This window comes from Oryctolagus cuniculus, chromosome 7 (assembly GCF_051225735.1).
Source record: "Oryctolagus cuniculus isolate XC-2025 breed Fujian yellow rabbit chromosome 7, ASM5122573v1, whole genome shotgun sequence".
NCBI classification, from domain to species: Eukaryota; Metazoa; Chordata; class Mammalia; order Lagomorpha; family Leporidae; genus Oryctolagus; species Oryctolagus cuniculus.
Window position 1 is genome coordinate 72,220,508 of NC_142873.1, and position 23,998 is coordinate 72,244,505.

Here is a 23,998-nt window from a genome sequence, read left to right on the forward strand (position 1 = left end):
TTTCACCTTCATTCACAAGTGAGAGCTTAGCAGGATATAATATTTTGGGCTGGCAGTTTTTCTCTCTTAGTACCTGGGCTATATTTTGCCATTCCCTCCTAGCTTGTAGGGTTTCTGATGAGAAGTCAGCTGTGAGTCTAATTGGAGATCCTCTGAGCGTAATCTGACATTTCTCTCTTGCACATTTTAGGATCTTTTCTTTATGTTTCACTGTGGTGAGTTTTATTATGTGTAGTGGTGAGGATCTCTTTTGGTCGTGTTTATTAGGGGTTCTGTGAGCTTCCTGTACTAGGATTTCTCTGTCCTTCTCCAAACCTGGGAAATTTTCTGCTAATATCTCACTAAAAAGGCCTTCTAATTCTTTCTCCCTCTCCATGCCTTCAGGAACTCCCAGAACCCGAATGTTGGATTTTTTTAATAGTATCCTGTAGATTCCCAACAATATTTTTTAGATTTCTAATTTCCTCTTCTTTTCTTTGGTTTGACTGTATATTTTCCTGTTTGCTGTCTTCTAAGTCCGATATTCTCTCTTCTGCTTCACCCATTCTGTTTTTAAGGCTCTCTAATGTGTTTGTCATTTGATCTATTGAATTCTTCACTTCATTATGATTTCTCGTCACTATCACAGTTTCTTGTTCTACTAGTTGTTTCATTTCATTTTGATTCCTCCTTAATATTTCATTTTCACGAGAGAGATTTTCTATCTTGTCCATTAAGGATTTCTATAGTTCAAGAATTTGTTTTTGAGAACTTCTTAATGTTATTATCAATTTTTGAGATCTGCCTCTTGCATTTCTTCTATCTCATCATCCTCATAATCTTGAATTGGGGTGTCTATTTCATTTGGGGGCGTCATAGTGTCTTCCTTGTTCTTGTTACCTTGGTTTCTGTGTTTGTTGTTTGGCATATTGGAGATATTCTTTGGTTTCTTCAGTGTGGTGTTTTTTCTTGTTATACTGTGACTCTAGATTAAGTGGACTGTCTGCTTTTGATGGATCCTTAGAGGTTGTGATGGGTGTGGCCAGAGAGCTCTGTTTGGTTCTTCAGGGTAAAGGGTGTGCCAAAGGTGACTCATCCAGATTGTTCTCTAGCTTGCTCTCTCTCTCTTCTTTTTTTTTTTTTTTTTTTTTTTTTTTTTTTTTTTTTTTGACTCAGTTGGGAAGTAATTCCACACAGCTGAGTGGAATTGATGGTAGCTGATGTATGAAATCTGGCCCCTGTGGGTATTCGTCTGCTTACCCCTGGGACCACACAAAGAGTTTATGCAGCCCTTAGTATGGTCTCAAATTTCTCTGCAGTCTCTCCCCAGGTTGCCCAGGTTACTAAGTTTGTGTACTCTGTGAGTTCTCTTGCCCCTCCTCAGATTTTCACAGTCTCAGTTCATTAGCTCCACACTTTCACTAGGTCCTAACCTCCTGTTATTTCTCCCCACAAGAGTCAGGTTTTTCTGCTTGGCTAATGGCGGGCACTGCTTTACATACGTAAAATGGCGCCTGCTCTTTGTCTTGCTCTGCTTTGTAAGGTGAGTGGAGAGAGAGGCTAATGTCCGTGCCGGTTCCCCTTATTTATTTGTTTTTTCTCTCCTCCAGTCAGCCTGGTGAACTTTCCCCAGTGGGGCTTCAGGCCTCGTTCCCTCTAGGCTCTTTCTGCCTTTCCCAGCCAATGTCTCAGGTTACTGAGGTTTTTATCTCACCTCCCCTTCCAGCGCTGGCGTGCAGACTCTGTGGCTTGGCTCCCATGGCTTGGCTCCCACGGCTTGGCTTCCACATGGTGGGTGACCTTGCTCTCCCCGTAGGTCCTCCGTGTCACATCCACTAGATCCGGAAGAGTTTCCTCTGCAATTTTTTCCTGAGGCTACAGTAACTCCACTTTTATTAAACTATCTTTTCCCGGACTATCAGTGTGCGCCCTCACTATTCCACCAAGCATCACCCTATTTGTGCATTTCAGTAATTTTTTAGTTTCTTATTTCTTAATTTGCCTTTTCAAGTTAAACCAAAAGTAACCCATTAGGTCACCCTAACAGTCTAGTGCATTTTTTTCTTTTTTTTTTATTTTATTTATTTATTTTATTTATTTAGGTATGTAGAGATTTTCCAAATGAGTCTTTTACATATTTATTTTAGCTCCTTGCTAGCTAGACAATTTTCAACCCTGGAGATAATTGGGTTCCTACAATCATAGCAATGAGATGCCTTTTGCTCTCAGGTAACCACTTACATGTCACAGAGCTTGCTGCTCCTTATATCAGAACCAGATATAGAATAGAAGCTTATCTTTACGTTCATATTGTCTGAATCTTTATTTGATGTATGAAAACCAAATATTACATGGGGAATATGCATGGTTCTTGATCACATCGATGACAACATCAAGTAAAAGTGGTTTTGTTCCTGCAGCTGATGAATGAGGTGCCAGGCGTGCAGTGTATTTATCAGAGGGTCCTACTGGGGCGAAACAGTCTGCATGTCAGATCAGTGGCATGGCTGCACTTAGGGCTAAGGTAAATGTGTCTGTGAAGGGGCTTTATTCACAGCCGACAATCAATCAGTCATTGTGCAGAGGGCAGCTGAGCCACTGAACATGTTCTGCTCCTCACTGCATGTACCAGCTGGTCCTGAACACTGAGGGGGTTGTTACTTACATTGCTTTTGAGGCTTCCTGGTGTTGCCCATTCAAAGGCATCCACCACAGGATAAATTCTGTGTTCATGATGATGTCATTCTTTGTTAGGAACCCATTAAGGATATTGTAAAGAAAGAAAATCGATGTTTACCCTTGGTTATTCAAATACAAAAAGGACCGTCATCCTCATGCTCATAAGTTCAGTAATTGGCTTTATTGTTTCTCTAGCAAATGTGTAGGTTGAGGCTACATGTATCCTTTTAATCCTGTAAGTTTATTCTAGTCATGAAGCAAGCAAATCTTTGTGGTGCTGAGTGACAATCGTAAAACACGCACTCCTTACCTGATTACCGTGCTAAATCCTCTGAACTGAGTACTGTTGTCATTTGCATTTTAGAAGGTACACAACTAAGATTCAGAGAATTTTAGTAATTTGTCTAAGATTGCAGAGCTAATTGGTGAAAGATTGACCTTTTAACCAAGATTATTAAACTCATAAAACACAAAACAATTGGTTAAGTTTGATAAAGTAAGCTTCCTAAAAAGTTGTCATTATAATTAGGAATTGAAAAAAGTAGACCAAAAGTGATAGTTTAACTCAGAAATTATATCCCTTAATAATAAAATATTACATTGTGTAGTATTTTAAATGGTTAATAAATATAAAAAATGGATATAGATAAAAAGATGCAGATAAAATGTCTGATGAAGCACAGGTGGCCCACGTCAATAAACATTAAAATAAAATGACAAAGTTGTAATAAATTTAAAAATATGTGTAATTTATTTGGAATTTTCACTGATAATTTTATAGTTTCATTCAATTATGATGTCCTTGGTTAAATCAACATTGTCCAGTAGAAATATAAAATTAACTATATATTTGACTTTTAATTTTCTAATAGTCACATTTAAAAATGTAAAAAATAGAAGTAATACTAATTTAAAAATATGCATTTTATATAATTCAGTGCATCCAAAGTGTTACTGGCAGTGGTGCATCACTAACACAATGAGTCTCATTCTTGGAGGTGGAGGTGAATAGAGGCTGAGAGGGTGCTTTGTGGGACAGTCCTGTGGCCACAAGGTTGTTCCCCACCTTGGTATGGGGTCTTGAAAACCTCCAGCAGGACCTCAGTGTTATATTTCAGAAGAGGGCAGAGTGAAAAACAGAACAACCAAGCATTTACTGAGTTTCTCCCTTTACTAGCTCATTCCTATTCAGGGAAGGTGGGTGCTCATGATGAAGCTTGGATCAGTTATGGAAAATAGAGCAGCTGCATGCATTACATAATCTAGACGGTAGCATGCACACTTCATGACATAAATATACCACTTCTTTATACCATTGAACTCCCCAACTCCCATCACAACCATGAAGAGTCTGAATTTTGTGAACGCAAACCTGTCTGATAAAGTTCTTGACCTTTTCCATCATTGTATTAGCTCCCATCACAATTCTATTATATACCCCATCGGATACTTTTATATTGCTATTTGGAAAATGTATGGATGTGGATAAGAATGTTAAGTGAGCTCATAATCATAAAAATTTTCAGACATTTCATGGTTGACTTAATAAATGTGCCCCCAATTTTTGTTCAATGCATAACTGTGTTAATTTTCAAAAAAGTCTTCAGTAGAGTGCCACAAGGTTCAATTCTTGATGGTGTCTTGTTATTACTGATCTGTAATAACTGGGAGAGAAAGAAGTTTTATGACAGAAACCACATATATGCTCAAAGTGGTCTAGACTCTATGGAGTGCTATTTTGAAGAAAATTTTAAAAATTAGGTTTTTTGAACAATTCCAGGAGTCCAGGATAAGAGAACTTGTTAAGACATCAGTTTGTGAGAAGAAGTTATGGAAGATTGGGTAGACCACAAACGCAGGATGATCAATAATGTAATGAGGTTATTAAAAAAAAAGGCACACAAACCAATTGCTTTGCCATATTTTATTGATCAAAGTAATTAAGACCTGAAAATCATTTTTTAAGACACTAAGGAAAAAAATGATTTTATTTATTTTTATTTGAGAGGTAGAGTTACGGATAGTGAGAGGCAAAGATAGAAAGGTCTTTCTTCCGTTGGTTCACTCCCCAGATGGCCACAACGGCTGCACTGATCTGAAGTCAGGAGCCAGGTGCTTCTTCCTGGTCTCCCATGTGGGTGCAGGGGCCCAAGCACTTGGGCCATCTCTACTGCTTTCCCAGGCCATAGCAGAGAGCTGTATTGGAAGAGGAGTAGCCAGGACTTGAACCAGCACCCATATGGGATGCTGGCACTGAAGGTGGAGGATTAACATACTGCGGCATGGTGCTGTCCCCCTGAAAATCATTTTAAGATAATCCAACCCTAGCCTGACTTCAAGATGTGGGTCACTCAGTAGAACTGTAGAGTACTGCAGCCTCACTCTGAGCCAGAGGTGATGTGCACTGGTGGACTCAACATGGGGCTCTCTGTTTTGGGAGAAGAAGTCATATATATAGAAAGTACTTCAGTGCCCAGGATGCTGAGGGATCTGGCCATTGAGTTATGCCTATACTGATTGATGGAATCGAGGCCATTTAGTCTGTTGGAAAAAAGATGTAGATAATAAATAATTAGTAGACATCTCTAGGTAGAGGGCATAAAGGGGAGAGAAAAAATAACAAATTAGCTTAAGAAAGAAATGGAAGGAACATGAAAAATAGCCAAGGAACAAAGCTGTGCAGGCACTAGACCATAATGCTGCCATAAACCTGTGGTTTCTATTCACTCGGCACTACCTGCAGAGCCAAAGCCTTAGTCCTGCTCTGTTTTCCAGTTTGACACTGGCTTAATCCCTGAAGTTAATGAGGAATTGCTGAGGACTAAATATTGTGCTAAATGCTAGACACTTTACCTGTACTGTGGCATTTAATACAACACTGCATCTAAGTATTTTAATTGTCATGTGTATCTTATACCTAAGGAGACTAAGGCTTAGGTGGAAAACTTACCTTAAGTAAGCAGCAGAGCTTGGACCTAAACCCAGATCTTTCTGTTCCCAATGTGGATGTTGTAATCCCTATGCCTGAGTTGCCTTCTGTAGAACATTCTTAGAAATTCCAACAAATTAATCTATTCACACATGAGTGCAGTGATTTTCTACTGACAAATGCCGTACCAAACTACTGCAGACTTAATGATGTAACACAAATTTATTATCTTAAGAGTTCTGGGGGTCATAAATATAACATGGGTCTCACTGGGTTGTCATCCAGCTGGGTCCCTCAGGAAGCTCCACGGGAGAATTCATTCCTTGCCTTTCCAGCTCTTCAAGTTATATGTACTCCTTGGCTTGTGGTTTCCTTTTCATCTGCAAAGGCAGCAACATAGCATCTTCAGATCTCTCTTGTCTACAGTCAGGAAGGTTCTCCACTTTTAAGGACTCCGGTGCTTAAACACATACTGACAAGTTCCTAGGATCAATACATGAATGTCTTTAGGAGCTGGTATTCTTGCTATCACAGGTGCCAGCACTGTACAAGGGACTGCTGGAAGCAATCCTCCCAACAGGTAGGGACAATAGACAAGGAGCAAGCAAGCAAAAAAATACATAATAATGCAAAAAAATGCAAAAGATTTTCAAGTAATGACGAGTGTGTTTGGATGATGAGAATTCAAACTCCCCCTTTTCCTAAGCATGCCATCCCTATTTCATTCATTCAATTGTTCTTGAATGTTTACTATGCATAACTATATTCTATGCATTTCAGATAGTGCAGCAAATGGATAGTGGTTCCATTCTACTGGAATTTTCCAGTGGAGGGAACAGATAGACAAAAATTCATCCCTCTGGGGGACATGATTTTTATTTATTTGTTTTAAAGATTTATTTGTGTGAAAGGCAGAGTGACAGAGGGAAGGAAAGTGGGGGCCAGGAGAGAGATCTTCCATCTACTGGGTCACTTCCTATATGGCCGCAGCAGGTGGGACTGGTGCAGGCTGAAGCCAGCAACCCAGAACTCCTTATCTGGGTTTCCCATATGGGTGGCAGGGGCCCAAGTATTTGGATCATCATCTGCTAGCTTGCCTGAAGCATTAGCAGGGAACTGAATGGGAAGCTGAGCACCTTGAACTCAAATTGACACCCAGATATGGGACACCATCTGCATTACAAGCATTGGCTTAACCCTCTATGCCATAATGCCTGCCCACAACACATGATTTTAGACAGTGACAAATGTTAGAAATAAAATATTCCATATTCTCTCACCCATACCTTTTCATTTCTCCTAATTTATTCATTTTCTTCCATTAAGTCCAGTCTTTATTGAGTGTTTACTGTGTTTTATCAAAGTGCAAGCTATGCATGGGGCTTACAATGAATCCAGACTTTGTTCCTACATCCTCAAGCTAGTGAAGGAAATAACTGAAATGAGTAGTGATCATGCACTATGGTAGATGTCTGAGAGAGGATGACCACAATGCTTTGAGAACACATATCAGGATTAGCTATCATCCCTCTCTCTAAGGCAGCAACTTCTCCTGTGCCTGGAACCTTCCCACCATGCCCCCTTTGCCTGGAACCCCTCTGTTCATCCTTCAGGACCTAACCTTAGCTGTCTTCTCTGAAGAATTTAGTACAGTTTCTAATGCATAGTTGGTACTCAAAAATATTTGTGTTTTCTTATTTTTATTTATTTTTGTAATAGAAGTATATTACATGGCAATATGAGGTTACCTCAATTTGCCCAAAAGATGGATGTTTATAAAAACAATTGGGACAATTTGCATTCCAGAATAAGAACAGCATTGAGATTATATGCTACTAAAAGCAAATGAGGGCCGGCGCCGCGGCTCACTAGGCTAATCCTCCGCCTAGCGGCGCCGGCACACCGGGTTCTAGTCCCGGTCGGGGCGCCGGATTCTGTCCCGGTTGCCCCTCTTCCAGGCCAGCCCTCTGCTGTGGCCAGGGAGTGCAGTGGAGGATGGCCCAGGTGCTTGGGCCCTGCACCCCATGGGAGACCAGGAAAAGCACCTGGCTCCTGGCTCCTGCCATCGGATCAGCGCGGTGCACTGGCCGCAGCACGCCGGCCGCGGCGGCCATTGGAGGGTGAACCAACGGCAAAGGAAGACCTTTCTCTCTCTGTCTCTCTCTCTCACTATCCACTCTGCCTGTCAAAAAAAAAAAAAAAAAAAAAAGCAAATGAATAAGCAAAACCCCTTTCTATGTGTAAATGAGCAAAAAAAAAAAAATACAGAATACATAGCAAGCTATTAATGGGGAGTGAGTGAGCAGTTTTAGTGGTCTGCATTTTAGTGCCAACAGAATCAAATGGGTGAATAAGAGCTGCTGATAATGATAAAATAGCGAGTGAGATAGTGAGTGTCCACTGACCCTTGAGGACTGAGTAACCATCCTGCTCAAAAACCGAACTGTTGGGGGCCGGCGCTGTGGCGTAGCAGGTAAAGCTGCTACCTGTAGTGCTGCCATCCCATATGGCCGTTGGTTCAAGTCCTGGCTGCTCCACTTCTGATCCAGCTCTATGCTATGGCCTGGGAAAACAATGGAAGATGGCCCAAGTCCTTGGGTCCCTGCACCCGTAAGGGAGACCCAGCGGAAGATTCTGGCTCCTTTCAGATTGGCACAGCTCCGGCCATTGAGGCCATCTGGGGAGTGAACCAGCAGATAGAAGACCCTTTTCTCCCTCTCTTTGGAAATTGAGTTACCTCCCCTCTCCACTCTGAATCTAGATGTCAAGTGGGGCTGCCATAGAGGGAAAACCAAACCCTAGGCTATGTCTAATACAGAAGCTTTCTTATGAGCTTGAATGGTGGCCAGACTTTGTCATGGGGCACCATGTAAACCTTGCTTGGGTCATTAGGAAAATTTAGGAACTATCTCAACATTGAAGAGAGACTTTGGAAAGTTAAAGTCCAAGCCCACAGATTACTTTGGGCTTCCATAACTTGTGACAAATCAGGACTGTGTGATATAAGACGACCTTTGAGAGTAGGAGAAGGTAAGTGCTTATCAAAGCCATAGAGACTCTGTAGGAGATTTTGTTCGTGGACCACACTGTATCCCACTTTTGAAAAGCAGAGCACAGGTGTAGCCTCACTCCTCCTTTGATTTTATGGTAGCTTTCCTCTTCTGTTATTTAATATCAACTTCCTATCATTTACTGATACTCAGACTTTATCCATTAAAGAAAAATCAATGAAGAGAAAGAAAGGGATGATTCAGAGGTAGTTGGGTGTTTAAGAAGTTCCTAGGTGCTCACTCACTACTGCCCATTTACATCTCTCCTTTCTCAGCAGTGTCACAAAGTATCAACCTGTATAGTTATCAGAATAAGCTTCATCTTGATTCATGTTTTCATTTATAAAACAAAAGGAAAAATGATACCTGACTTGGAGTTATTTTGAGGTTTAATGTCATAAATATTGCAAAATGCTTAGAACATTGCCTTGAATAGTGATCAATCATTAAAGTGTAGCTATAATTAATATCAATACTATTAATATTATTCAATTATCATCCCGCATTTAATTTGCTTTAATAAAGATGAGATATCTTAAGAATTTTGCTGCATGTGAGGAAATGCTAAGGTAAGAAATCACTAATATCAATAGTGCTTTGTGAAAGAAAATCTCACAAGCAGCACAAGTTCCCCTCTCTAGTCATTTGTACAGATAATGCAAAGAATTGTTCTATTAGCTGCCTCCCTGGGAACCTGAAGTGGTATGACAGCCTTGCATTGTTACTCATGTAGACAGACCCCTTTCATACCTTCTCTCAGGATAGCAAAAGCATCCTTTGCTCTTTCTCATCTCTTCTTATTCCCATCTCAGGTATCCTTACCCTCCATAACTGCAATTAAACTCTTCTGAACACGGGCTTAAAATGCACAGAGCTAACTATTCTGAAGCCCACTGGTCAAGATGGAGATGATTCAGCTTTATTTTCCAGGTTCCAGGATGTGCATTAGACTGTGAAGGGTAGAAGTTGACTAGAGAGAAGACTTGTATCACTTGAGTTATTTGAATATTCCTACAGCCTTTTTTGGCAGCTTACAAGGCAGCAAATTGTGCCTAGAACCAAAAAAATAGAGAAGATAATTAGTGAATATCATAATGGTGTAGAATGGCTGCTGTGGATTACAAACTTAAACACTGACTTTGGTTTACTCTCTTAGGCAAGCGTAGTTTTTATTCAGCTCAGTACAACAGTCAAGTGGTTATATGCATTTCTAGGTATTTTTCTGAGTATATTGTTGGCACCAGATACTTAACTGACATTAGAACTATAAAATCTGATTGCACTGTCAAAACCATTTCTTTTCTAATTACTGTACTAATGACTAGTAATAACTACGACTCATTCCTCTTGGAGTCAACAGATTTGCTTATAGAGTAGTGCATGGTTTAAATTATGAGCAATTAAGCTGTAGAATAAATAAGATTGGAGGAAGGAAACAGTAATCCTTGAGCGTGAAGGCACACAACTTGGAGACATTTCATTCAGTGCAATCAGTTGGAACTGTGTTTTTCATGAGCTTTTGTGAAATTGACAAAAAAGCCACATATCAATTTATTATTTGGTTTTGTTCTTAGTTGACACATTTCTACCATTGACATTAAGGTTTTTTCTTGTCATAATTCAGGTAGAGAAAATAAAGTGATTTCACAATAACAACAAATATGTAAACCTTGGCACTACATAGGACCCTGAATTCATTCTTTAAAATAACATCTATTTGGTGGAAATCTGCTTCATATACTATTTTAGGTATATTTGCAATTCTGATGTTATCATGTAGTCTTATTATGTATGCTCTCAATATAGTATACAAAACTGCAATGTTAAAAATGCTATTAATTTTCTCCTCACAATATTGTTGAGACTACTTTAAGATATAAATTCAGATAAAAGAATTTGTACACTAAAGGTTAAAAAATGGTCAAGTATCTGTGCTTAATGTTATTAGATTGTTGATAATAATTATGTAAGAATTGGCTAACAGAAATCTCTATGTCAGGTAAGTAAAAATAATAATTGCTACACTTAAATTTTATTTAAGAAACAGTCTTCATCTTTTGTTTTTCTTTTTTTCTTTTTTTCATTTTTGCTCTTATATATAAGGGAGAACTGCCATGTTTGTCTTTCTGTGTCCAGCTTATTTCATTCAACATGATGTCCTCCAGTTGCATCCATTTTGATGCAAATGGTACACTTTCACTCTTTTTGTATAGCTGAATAATACACATACATAACACAACACATTTTCTTTACGCATTCTTCTGATGATGGGCCTCTTGATTGATTCCATATTTTGACTATTGTGAACACTGTTGCTAAAAAAATGGTGGTGCAGTTACAAAAAAAAGAAAGAAATGCTATATCAGTATTGCTGAAATTTTGTCTACTGTGTTTTACATCTTTGCAAACTAATGGTTGAGAATGAGGTACTAGTATAAATTTAATGATCTGTGATTATTTTAAAATGTACTGTATATGAATGAAATGGACATCTTTTCAATTAATTATCATTTATATCCCTTGCCTATCTTTCCACTGAACTATGGCCTTTTTACTTGCTGAATTATCTATGTAGTAGAGCATTAAGCCTTTGACTATAATGTAAATTAAAAATGTTATCTCAAAAATTAAAAAGAGAAAGGAAGAAGGGAGGGAAGGAAGGAAGGAAAGATGGAAGGAGGGAAGGAAGGATGGGTGGAAGGAAGAGAGAGAGGGACAGGGAAGGAGGGAGTAATGTATCATTATATTAGAATTGTATCTATTAACCACATGGAATCTGTTCTCTTTGTACTAATAAAACATTAACATGAGAACTGATAAAAAAATATGTTGTAGTAACTATCATCCATTTGCTATAACCCTGAGAATCTATGAATACATTCCTTAAAAATAAAAAAAATATAAATTTAAAATTTACAATTAAAAATACTTTTTTTCAAAAATTAGCAAAGTATAGTTAATAATTTGAACTGTGACTTTTTGATGAGAAGTCATTTTTTCTGTTTAATGTTTCAGATGTACATCACCAACACAATCAAAGCCAAAGGTACCAGACTTGCTAAGCCAGTCTTATGCTTGGGATTAATGTGTTTGGCCTTTCTGACTGGACTCAACAGAGTAGCAGAATATAGAAATCACTGGTCAGATGTGATAGCAGGCTTTCTGGTTGGAATATCTATAGCAGTATTCCTGGTAAGTACAAATGGATTTAGATACTGGGTTTTCAATGAACGTGGTTAATAATAAGAAATGCAATTGTGAATCATTGGGTTTGTCTAAATGTGGACTAACAATTACTATATCAGGGGAATCCAAAAAGCTGTGGAAAAGCAGAGTTAAAAGATGTTTGTTTAGATGCCAAAAAAACCTTTTGAAATCCATCCATAATTCTTTGATAATAAGCATGTAAGTGGACATTTTGAGGACAACACACAAATACACACACACACACATACACACAAAATCTTCATTTTTTTCCTCCCATTTGTTCTGCTTAGAATCAGGTTTGGGGATAAAAAACAAAAAAAAAAGGAATGCATTCTACACTTAAACGTGAACGAAATGCTTCCATATAAAATGCAGCAGTGCTGAAAATACCGAGTCCTCTCTGGCTAGTTTTTAAGGCTGGAATGGTTGGATATTTAAAAAATTTCCTCAGGGCAGTTTGCATCTTGGAATATCTATATCATCCCAAACTAGCCTGCGGTCTCACCACTGTACTCCCCTGAGCCCCTGCCCCACAGCGCCCTCACCAGGTAAAGTTCCCATATGAGATGAACGTTTCGCCGTCACTAAAGTGCATTGATTGTTTCCAAGACAATATCATCTCAAATCATATTTTATCAGGTCATAAGCATACACAGCAACTTTTAATGCAGTAAACACGCCATCTATATTCCTGCTATAAAATATCCTTGGATACTCCCAGAGATTCTGGAAGTTGGAAAGTATATTTCAGTCTGACTAGGATTCATCAGTGCATTATATGTTTGGGTATATAACATTTTACTTAGATGGAAAAATGCATAAACTATAAATAAAAATGTATTTTGCATTGACATTATAATCTAAGAAATACTTTCTTTCCATTTGATTACATTGAAATTGCTTATCTTTTCTTCAGTCGCCTTTCAGTAAATGTCTTTGAAACATTTCAGTGACCACACGTTGGCACACATTTATGTACCACGCACATAGACTCTGTGTGGTAACCTGATGACTGCTCTCATCTGCTGGGCACCCTGTGCTTGTTTTCATGATGTCACTCCCTCTGATTCCTGAGGTCTGTGGGAGACGTAGGGCCAGTCTTCTCCCCCCGCCAGAGATACCCTACAGCATTATGAACACCAGGGTCAAGGCTTGAACCCAAATGTTTTCCTTGTTTCCATTCATCACAGTTGAAACTGGTTAACATTTTAGCAAAAACAAAATAAAAACACTCTGCATAAATCCTAAAAATTGTAGTCATTGGCAAGCCAGAGTACCTCGTGGTCAAAATGTCAAGGCACCGGTGTCAGGTGTGACTGCACTGAACACCACTGGTCCAGACATCTCCAGCATCACGTCAGGCTTCCTGCGGATCTTCTTGTGCCTGTTATCTTCTTGCCTCTTTCTCCAGTGCACATCTTAACTCCTTCCAAAACCAAAGTCAGGACCTTAGTGCTTTCCCACTCACAGTCTGAGAAACACATGGTGAATAATGATCTGACACCCTTCTATTGCAGAAATTCAGAACATTTCAAATTCACCCTTGAATTCACCCACGTACCCAGGAAAATTACCTCATGGGAAGATCACGAGAAAACAATGCTTTGTCTATGTAATAGCTAATAGTGCTGTTTCCTTCACAAGCACTTATGAGTATGAGCATGTACAAGTACCAGGCACGAACATGAACTAGATAGGCATAGTGGAGGCTCAGATATACATGATCAGTCTCTAAGGGAGATTAAAGTCTGATTTAGGGATCTGACAATAATAGATCATCAATTTAAATGCCTTTCTTCCATTGTAAAGTAAACATTTATTGAGACTGTTATAATCCAGGCACTGTGGTGCTGCACATAAATATCTGATAGTCCATGTACTTAAATAGAACACAATCTTTTTTTGGTTAAAAATTGAGTTTTACAGAGGGTTAAATATTATCCTAGAAATACTTACATTTATAATATCAACTCAGTTTGGATTAGGAACAAATCAGACAGAGCAGGTGATACATTGAGAGATTTGTGGAGCAGGTGGCTCTGGGCTGGAAGGAAGAACAAGGAGCAGAGTACCATGCATCATGGCAATATGAAATGCTTCATAAAATCCATATTGATGGAGTTCCCACTGTACTCAAGGCCTCAGGTGGTAGCTTGTGCATGGGAGCGCAGGGCATCATGGAATGGTACCATTTTTTCAGAACAAGTGAAAAGAGAGATGGAAAATGAGAGGAGAGGAAAAGCCTGAATGTCTTGTATCTCCTGAGAATAATTCAGACTTTTGTGGAGAAATGAATGTGAATCAGTCAGGCTTCAAGTGAGTAGAAAGAAAAAATCAACCTTGTTGAATCACAGCTTTTTTGTGTACTCAGTTTGTGCCGTTAAGCAGTTTACTTATTTTTGGAGGCTGATACAGCCTCCCTAAAGGATCATTGTAAGGATTTACAAAGGTTAAAGGAAAGAGGACGCGTTGGGTGAATGGCTGTCTGAATGATTGAAACAAGTTCCATAAAAGATAATGTATTTGCTCTCATTCCCTTTTACCCTATGATAAGATTTGTACTCTGAAAAAAAGTTTGATGTAAAGTAAAACTCCAGGTGATAATAAAGGAAGCGGGCTATTAAGGGAAATAAGATGGCACCAGTCAGACCTCAGTGGCATGAAGAGGGGAGACTGCCTAGGAAGGGCCTCAGAGATAGAAGGGTTGGAGTAGGAGGGCCCACTGGAGGCGAGGCAGACAAACCAGGGGGAGCAATCTACAGGACTTCCCGGGTTTCTCATTTGGACAACTCAGTGGAACATTCATTTTTGAACCATGACTCCAGCCCTGTCTTGCAGTATCCTCGGGTGTTTCCAATTATCTTGAAGTTTGGGCAGAATTCAACAACATTTCCAATTATTGCTATCCTGCCCAAAGAATCAGTGGCTCAGTTAAAGAATCCATACCCTCCAGCCACCTAGACTCTAGACCCAGAATGTAGCTTTGACTCATTCTTCTGGTTCATCCCCCACATGCAGTGATTCATCTGGTCCAAGTTCATTGCTACTACAAAAAAATACTTCTTTCTTGTCTTATTCATTTGCTCTTGTGACCATCAGTGCTCAATATAGATCATAATGTGTTTCATCTCTGCTATCTAGGTTGCTGGCTGTCTCCTCATTTCAAACTTTCCTCCAAATAACTTCCCTCCATTCTGCTTCTGTGCACATTATAACCATGCACTGCTAATGACACAACAGAAAACAAAATATTTTTTGTCCTGCATCAAATCCAGGCACTTCCGTTGGATTTCTTGGGTCCTCAATAGTCTGCACTCCAGTGAAGTTTGTTCTCCCCTCTTCAGCATGTACATAAATCCTGCACAATTTTCTTCCTCTTTCACAGACAAGCTCTGTCCTTCTGCACTTTGGCCTCTCTGTAGTCTACAGAGCAAAACAGGGAGCTGCACATCAGGAATTCTGGGTTTGAATCCTGCCTTTTCCACTTGTGGTGTATGACCTTGGACAAGCCACGTAACCCTTCAGTAATCCTAGAATATGGAGGCCTTCCCTGAACTCTATTGAAAACTGCCATTCCACTGCAAGGATTCCTTTCTTCAATCCTTGCATCACTTTTCTCCATAACACTTTTCAATCTTTTTTAAAAGGATTTATTTATTTATTTCAAACAGAGAGGCAGAGACAGAGATCTTCCATCCACTGGTTCACTCCCCAAATGTCCACAATGGCTGGTGATTAGCCAGTATGAATCAAGGAGCCAGGAGCAAGGAGCTTCTTCCAGGTCTCCCATGTGGGTACAGGGGCCCAAGCACTTGAACCATCTTCTACTGCTTTCTCAGGTGCAGTAGCAGGGAGCTAGATCAGAATTGCAGCAGCCAGGACTCGAACCGGTGCCCATATGGGATGCTGGCACTGTAGGCAGAGGCTTTACCACAGTGCCACAGTGCTGGCCCCCTTTTCAACCTTTGCTATTCCACATATAACATGTTTGCTCTGCTGTCACGCTTACTAGAGTGTAAGCTCCTTGTCCATTTTACATGTTCAGTACCTAGAACAGGGACTCTTACATAGGAAAGCCTGAGTCAGTACTTGATGAATGAATGAGAAACTGTTTACCTCTCAGAGCTCTTTGAAAGATTCAGTGAAACTCCAAGTATAGTAACTACACCCGAGTTTCTGGTTCAGAAAAGACACAGAGTATCTTGGGCATCACCGTTAACGACTGTATTCAGATCATTTATTCACTTGAGATTTGGCTCAAGCAAGTGCCCCTGATTCTCTGGTTCTCTGAATTCATACCACACTCTGAGTCTTTGCTATTACAATCTAATGAGGGATTTTATTGTATTCCATGTTTATCACTCTTACTTCTTGTGTACTTTGTTCAAGATTAGAAAGTAGAATTGTTGTGCTTAACTAAGAACAATAGTTGTCAATCAATATTACTTTATAAAAATGTATGTCTCAGAACACTTATGAAAATGATATACTTTACAGTGTCAGGCAGAATTTTTCAAGATTATTGAGCCACAAGAATAGCTTGTTATCTTATATACAACATATTAAGAATAATACATACCCATGTACTCTTTATGATGTTAACTCCATTAATTCTCACAACACCTCATTGAGATGTATTGTCCTCATTTTGCGTATTTTTTAAAATAAGCACCTGAGACCTACTTGTATTTAGTAGCTTGTCCACATTTGCAAAATTAGTACATGAGAACCCAGCAATGCCAAAGTCTATATACTTTGTCTCATGCAAGACTGATATTTCATTTCCACAAAGGAAGAGGAAAAATGAACACAAATCAATCAGATTCAATTATTATCACTACTGGATAATGAAAGCAAACTCTATGCAGTGAAGACTGATTAGTGTCATATTTGTAGGAGAAGTTAGAATTATACATGTGGAAGTCTTTAATATAAAAACAGAATGTTTCAAAGAACATTAACTTGAAAATATATAATCACATCAGAGCATTTCTGGCTTGGATCATGCTCATTCATGAATATCCACATGGCACTGGAAATATAGAAGTAATCAAAATAGGGATAGCATCTCTATGTTTGTGGAGCATACCACCTTGGAAGAAACATGTCAATCAAAGTGATTCTCTGACCATCGCAGAATTTCCTATTGAAAAGATACTTTTGTAAAAGGAATCACAGCTCTGCATGTAGACAAAGCCATGGGTCACAAGTGGCTCTTGTGAGTGAGTGGAGCTGACATCAGATACCATGGCTGAGTTAGGTACAGTATTCAAACATGATGGAGATGAGGCATATTTCAAACAATAGGAAGTGAAGGGTAATAGAAGGTATTTCCAAAACTGAGGGCTATGAAGTTGGTCAGAGTTTAACAACACATTAGGGAAATGGAAAAGAAAACCACTAGATGCCATAATCCAGCTTGCATGTGGAAAGATCATTGTCACATCATTGTAAAATTAGGTTGGAGGGGCCCTAGACTGGGTTTAGGAAGACAGTTTAGAAAGCTGTCCAAGAATCCAGGCAAGAGGTAGAGGTGTCTTAATCTTTGGAATTGGTGCTGGACAAAGAATGAAGAAGGCATAAGAAATCAGGAGTTTTAGGAGGTATCCAGCATGTTGAGTATAAGACATATAAAGGATAAATATAACCTTCTATCACTGTACAACTGCAAGGTGACTGTGAGTGTGTGGACTGTTGGCTCTTTCCCTGAGACATTCTAGAAAAATATCAAATATGGAGTGGGGTCAAGAGATGGGCAAATATTGAATTTAGCTTTGAATGGTTGCTGAATTTGTCAAGACTTTGTCAGCTAAAGAAATTGAGTTAACTTAGTGATCTGTTGAGATCTCTTCACTTTCAAGTTGAGAATACTGAGATACAGAGACCTTCCAAGAATATTTATACTCAGGCATGCTCAGGATCATAAGCCAGGTCACTTGCTTTTTCTTATCATTTTTATTAATAAGAAATCAACTCCATACATGTAAATGTTAGCAGCAAGGATTTGCTAAATATTTATTTTTCTTTTTTTAATTCTTTTTTTTAACTTTTATTTAATGAATATAAATTTCCAAAGTACATCTTATGGGTTACAATGGCTTCCCCCCCATAACGTCCCTCCCACCCACAACCCTCCCCTTTCCCACTCCCTCTCCCCTTCCAAATATTACTCTAAAGAATATTTTGTAATGTCCTTTCTTATAATCTAAATTGTAAGGGTAATTAAGATTAAACTGTTACCTTTTAATATATATCTACTATATGTTAAGCATTTAATGCATTTCAGTTATGAATTCTGAGCTGTTTCAGTGGAATTTCCTAGATCTTTAATTAAGGAAAAGAGATAGTCACAACACCCTTTGCAAGAGTTTTCCAAACATAAATATTCACTTTAGATGACTTCATGTCATGAGTACCAAATGTCTATGAGCATATGTATTTTGTTTCAAAAATTATATTTCAGAAGAATTATCAGCCATTTTTATCCAACCAATTTCCAAATATAGTATAACATGTGTGTATATTTAATGGAATAGATGTGAAAATGCTGTTTGCTACTGTTGTTAGTAAAATTCTTGATTATATATTATATCTTTTGTTCTTTAGATTAGTGGTCAGCCAGCAAATTAAAGTCTACAGACCAAATTTGGCGTGCCACCTATTTTTGTAAAGAAAGTTGCATAGAATATTGACATTCCTGCTCATTATAAACTGTCAGTGGCTACTTCTGTACAAAAAGAGCAGAGTTGAATAATTGATGTAGAGAATATAAGCCCACAAAGCCAAAAGTATCTCCTGTCTTCTTTTACAGACAACATTTGTTGACCTTATCGCCAAAATAATCAGCATCTACTAGTACTGGTCCTCTGTGGGCTCATGAAGATAGAAGCATCACTTGGTTGTAGGTTCATCAAGTACACATCTCAGATCTCTTACCATCCCTTACTTTAGAGATCTTCAATAGCGTCTGTAGAGATATCAAATTATAACACTTTGATCTGTTTGTAGCATATAATTATTCCCAATGTGGAAGGATAAGAGAAATATGTAACAAATTGGAAGGAAATGTATTTTTCTGACATAAAGTCTTTTCTGTGAATGACACGAATCCATGAGAGAGAAGTAACACATTAGAAGAAGGAATAAAACTTCTTGAGATGCTGCAATAAGACACAATTAATTAATTATTAATGAGTCCTATAAAGAAAAGGTTTTCCAAGGGAGAATTTGTGAAATTATACAATGTAAATATATTATTATACATGAAACATTTAGTAAAAATGAATAAGTTACAAGTGCAAGTAAGGTCTGCATTTTAATTTATAATAAATATAGTGTCATTTGCAACAAAATAGAGGAATCTGGAAAACATCATGCTGAGTGAATTAAGCCAGTACCAAAGGGACAAATATCATATGTTCTCCCTGATCCGTGACAACTAACCAAGCACCAGAAAGGAAACCTGTTGTAATGAAATGGACACTATGAGAAACAGTGACTTGATCAGCCCTTGTCCTGACTGTTGATGTACAATTTAATACTTTATCCCTTTTAGTATTTTTTTTTGTTCTAGTTAATACTATTGGTTGAACTCTGTAATTAACACACAGTTATTCTTAGGTGTTTAAATTTAACTGAAAAGTGATCCCTGTTAAATATAAGAGTGGGAATAAGAGATGGAAGAGATGTATAATTTGGGACATGTTCAAGCTGACTTGCCCCAAATGGTGGAGTTAGAAATGTGCCAGGGGATTCCAATACAATCCCATCAAGGTTGCATGTACCAATGCCATCTCACTAGTCCAAGTGATCAGTTTCAGTTCACAATTGATCACACTGATAGGTCTAAGAATCAAAGATATCATACAAACAAGACTAGTATCTGCTAATACTAACTGATAGAATAAAAAAGGGAGAGAATGATCCAACATGGGAAGCTGTATACACAGCAGACTCATAGAATGACAGATGTCCTAAACAGCACTCTGGCCTCAGAATCAGCCCTTAAGGCATGCGGATCTGGCTGAAGAGCCCATGAGAGTATTTTAGGCATGGAAAGTCAAGACACTCTGGCAAAAAAAAAAAAAAAAAACCAACCTAAATGAAAGATCTCTGCGAGTGAAATCCCAGTGGAAAGAACGGGCCATCAAAGAAGGAGGTAGCTTTCTCTGAAGGGAGGAGAGAACTTCCACTTTGACTATGACCTTGTCTGAATAAGATCGAAGTTGGCGAACTCAAAAGGCTTCCATAGCCTTGGCAACTCATGACAAGAGCCTAGGGAGATTACTGACACCATAAACAAGAGTTTTAAATTGTTAAGTCAACAACAGGAGTCACTGTGTACTTACTCCTCATGTAGGATCTCTGTCCTTAATGTGTTGTCCAATGTGAAGTAATGCTATAACTAGTACTGAAACAGTATTTCACACTTTATGTTCTGTGTGGGTGCTAACTGATGAAATCTTTACTTAATATATACTAAATCAATCTTCTGTATATAAAGATAATTGAAAATGAATCTTGATGTGAATGGAATAGGAGAGGGAGCAGGAGATGGGAGAAGTGCGAGCAGGAGGGAAGTTATGGGGGGGGGGAGCCATTGTAACCCATAAACTGTACTTTGAAAATTTACATTCATTAAATAAAAGTTAAAAAATAAATATAAAATCTAAAAAAAGAAAACTAAAGAATACTCACAAAGAACAGCAAGTTGTTTTCTTGTGTTGGTTATTCTTATTTCTTAAAATATGATTCACCTGCATCAGAAATTTCTGGAATGTGTTTTGAAAGTGTCAACTCTTAGGTCCCCATATTTCATCTGAAATAGAATATTTGAGGGAGGGCTTAAGAGTGAACATTTTTTAATAATACAAGAACTTTATTTTAAAATATACTAAAGAATGTGAACCTCTGGTTTAGTTTAAATTCTTTCATTTATGGGATATAATCAATTAAAACCCAGGGTCAATTTTCTTTGTGAAAAGGGTCTTCTATTTCATCAGTAGCCCCAATGAGCTATTGTTGAAATGTCAACTATACATGGGACACAATAATAAACAATAAACCAAGCTAATTGAAGTGATGCTGCTAAGTTTGAAGTGCCAATTATAGAGTTTATTATGAATGTAATAATCTTAAAGCAATGGAAAATAATTAGCATTTAAATTAAGTTGAGGTTAGCCACATCAGGGAAAGGTTAGTTTTCTATGAATTTTTATAAGGTTATGGTGTTATTTTAAGACTGATTTCAGTATTAACTATGCTTCAGTGGAAATTTTGGAATAATAGTATTTTTTGTCATTGGTGGATTTTCTTGAATGGATGTGTATTGGAGTAGCTATTGAAATTTACACAATATAAATAGAGATATAAAGTTATATCCATGTATTATTTAAACAAATTTAACACTTTATTACTTTATTTAGATTTATTAAGCTACTGAAAAGGGTGATAGTAATGAAAACAGTAGTTTTACTTTAACTGTAATTGTTTTCTGAAATTTCAGGTTGTGTGTGTGGTAAATAATTTCAAAGGAAGACAGCCAGAAAGTGAGCATATCCACATGGACAATCTGGGACAGATGCCAATGATCAGCATTCCTCGGGTAGAAAGTCCTTTGGAAAAGGTAACATCTGTACAGGTGATTCATAATTTAAATTCTGAGTTGTGATTCTTACATAGAGCAGATGAATATTTATACCTGTGTGTTTATCTGGAGAGTACCCTGTCCTGTTATGGTTGACTTCCTGAGCCTCAGAGTCTAAAGTGGCATTTAGCAAGAAGTTTGTCACTGAATGGGTAATCTTACAAAAGTGTATACCTTGCTTAAAATATCTCTTTGTATCCATCATGCAAAAAGCTGAATACCTTTACTTGGATTCACTCTGTATTGTGCCATAGCCATAGCCTTTAAATAAGGAACACTGTACACTGGTCTCATGTGTAGGAACAAAGTAGCAAGATGGTTGGGAATGTATTGCAGTTTTCATACAATCTGTTTCATTTGTTCTATGTGCTGTTTTGGTGGATAAATGCTGAGTACAATGCCTGGCACAGAATTGAGGCTCTATTAATATCTGTTGAAAACAAACGAATATCTGACAGCAGCAAAATGTCAATCAAGCTCTCCTGATCAGGGACCAAAGATGAGATTGGGCTGAATGCAGCCAGATCACATAGCACTTTGAGTGACAGGCTGAGGCCTCAGTGGCCATGGTGTTATAATAACTCTCCTTGAGACTTTTTTGAAGCAGTTAGGGTGGTACTTCCAAATGTTGATGCAGGTATGTGGATTTATGACTAGGTACATGACCCCATGGAGATTTCTTAGTGGTTGCTTCTTGGGACAGATAAACTTTAGTCTTTTAATCAGGATCATTTTTGATAAGAATCTTAGATGAAGAATCCAGTCACAGGTTAATCGAATCTGTGGATGACGTGAATCCATGAGGGAGAAGTAATATGTTGGATGAAAGAGTGAAACTTCTTGAGACTGCAACAAACTACAATTAATTGAATAGGAAGAAAGGAAAAGTTTTATACTTGCATTTTTAAAAGTTTATGCTTAGGGTAGGGTGTATCTAGGATAGCTGCACAAGCAAAATAAGCTTAGGGTGTAGTAGGCTACAGTTCGGCCTTTGGTGAAGGCATGATAGTGCTGCTAAAATAGTTTATGGGATCTGATGTCTCACCTAGAGAAAATGATACCTGACAGGGAACTGATGGTTGGCTCTGTTCAGCTTTGCTCAGACCATCTTGAATTTTGTGTACTGCCTGTGACAACACTGTTTTAATATGGATATTAATAAAATCAGATAGTTGACACTCAATAAGCAGATTTTAAAAGAGTGAAAGAATAATATGTCCAGGATAATGAGTGGACTTAAGTCTTGGATGATAAAGGACTATTAGAAGAACAGAAACTGGTTAGTCTAGAGTCAAAGAGAGCACAGGGAGGAAGAAACACCTTCTTATAAGTATCTGAAAGCACATTGTGTGAAATAGGGATAATATTTGTTCTGGGGGGACTCAAGACTCAAGGAAAATGAGATTAAGAACATAAATATGGGCCAGCGCTGTGGCATAGTGAGTAAAGCCGCTGCCTACAGTGCTGGAATATTATATGGGCACTGGTTCGAGTTCCGGCTGCTCTACTTCTGATCCAGCTTTCTGCAGTGGCCTAGGAAAGCAGTAGAAGATGGCCTGAGTCCTTGGGCCCCTGTACCTATGTGGGAGACCTGGAAGAAGCTCCTGGCTTCTGGCTTCAGATTGGTACTCTGGCCATTGTGACCATCTGGGGAGTGAACCAGTGGATGGAAGTCCTCTCTCTCTTTCTCTCTTTCTCTCTGCTTCTGCCTCTCTGTAACTCTGCCTTTCAAATATAACTTTTAAAAAAGGATAAATAATGGCTATAGAGAAGAAAAACTTTTTTTACAAAAAGGTTTATTTTATTTTTTTGAAAGAGTTACAGAGAGAGAGGTCTTTCACCCGCTGGTTCACTCCCCAGATGGCCACAATGGCCGGAGCTGTGCCAATCTGAAGCCAGGAGCCAGGAGCTTCTTCCGGGTCTCCCACGTGGGTGCAGGGGCCCAAGGACTTGGGCCACCTTCTACTGCTTTCCCAGGCCATAGCAGAGAGCTATGAAGAGGAAGCAGGAGCAGCCAGGACTAGAACCGGCGCCCATATGGGATGCCGGCACTTCAGGCTAGGGCTTTAACCCACTGCGCCACTGCGCCAGCCCCTGAAAAAGCTTTTTGAAAATGGATGGCAGCCTTAGAGATCAAGTTTTCTTTTACTATAGGAATTTCAGAATAGAAGAATAATCAATTATCTGTGATACTGTAAAGGGAATTAGAGCATTCAAGTGAGGACAGAGATACTAAATATCACTATTATTATTATTATTGTGCTACTGATATTAACGGCACTTATTATTTACTTATTTATTTGAGAGATGAGAGACAGACAGAGATCTTCCTTTGGTTGGTTTGCTCCCCAAGTGCTTGCAACATCTGTGACTGAGTCAAGCCAAAGCCAGGAGTCTGGAACGCAGTCCAGGTCTCCTGCATGTATGATATAGACCCAAGTACTTGAGCCATCAGCTGCCATCTCTCAGAGCTGGAAGCTGGAGTTGGAAGTTGAGCTGGGACTCGAA

At 38.5% G+C, this 23,998-nt stretch overlaps 1 protein-coding gene across 1 annotated transcript in view; it reads left to right on the forward strand.

Annotated features, from left to right (window-relative positions):
* Window positions 1-23,998, forward strand: part of PLPPR5 (phospholipid phosphatase related 5) — a 127,204-nt gene that overhangs the window by 79,253 nt on the left and 23,953 nt on the right. The window contains exons 6-7 of the mRNA XM_008264833.5: window positions 11,653-11,829; window positions 21,350-21,484. Of these exons, the coding sequence (XP_008263055.4) occupies window positions 11,653-11,829; window positions 21,350-21,484 (312 nt within the window). The remainder of the gene's footprint in view (window positions 1-11,652; window positions 11,830-21,349; window positions 21,485-23,998) is intronic.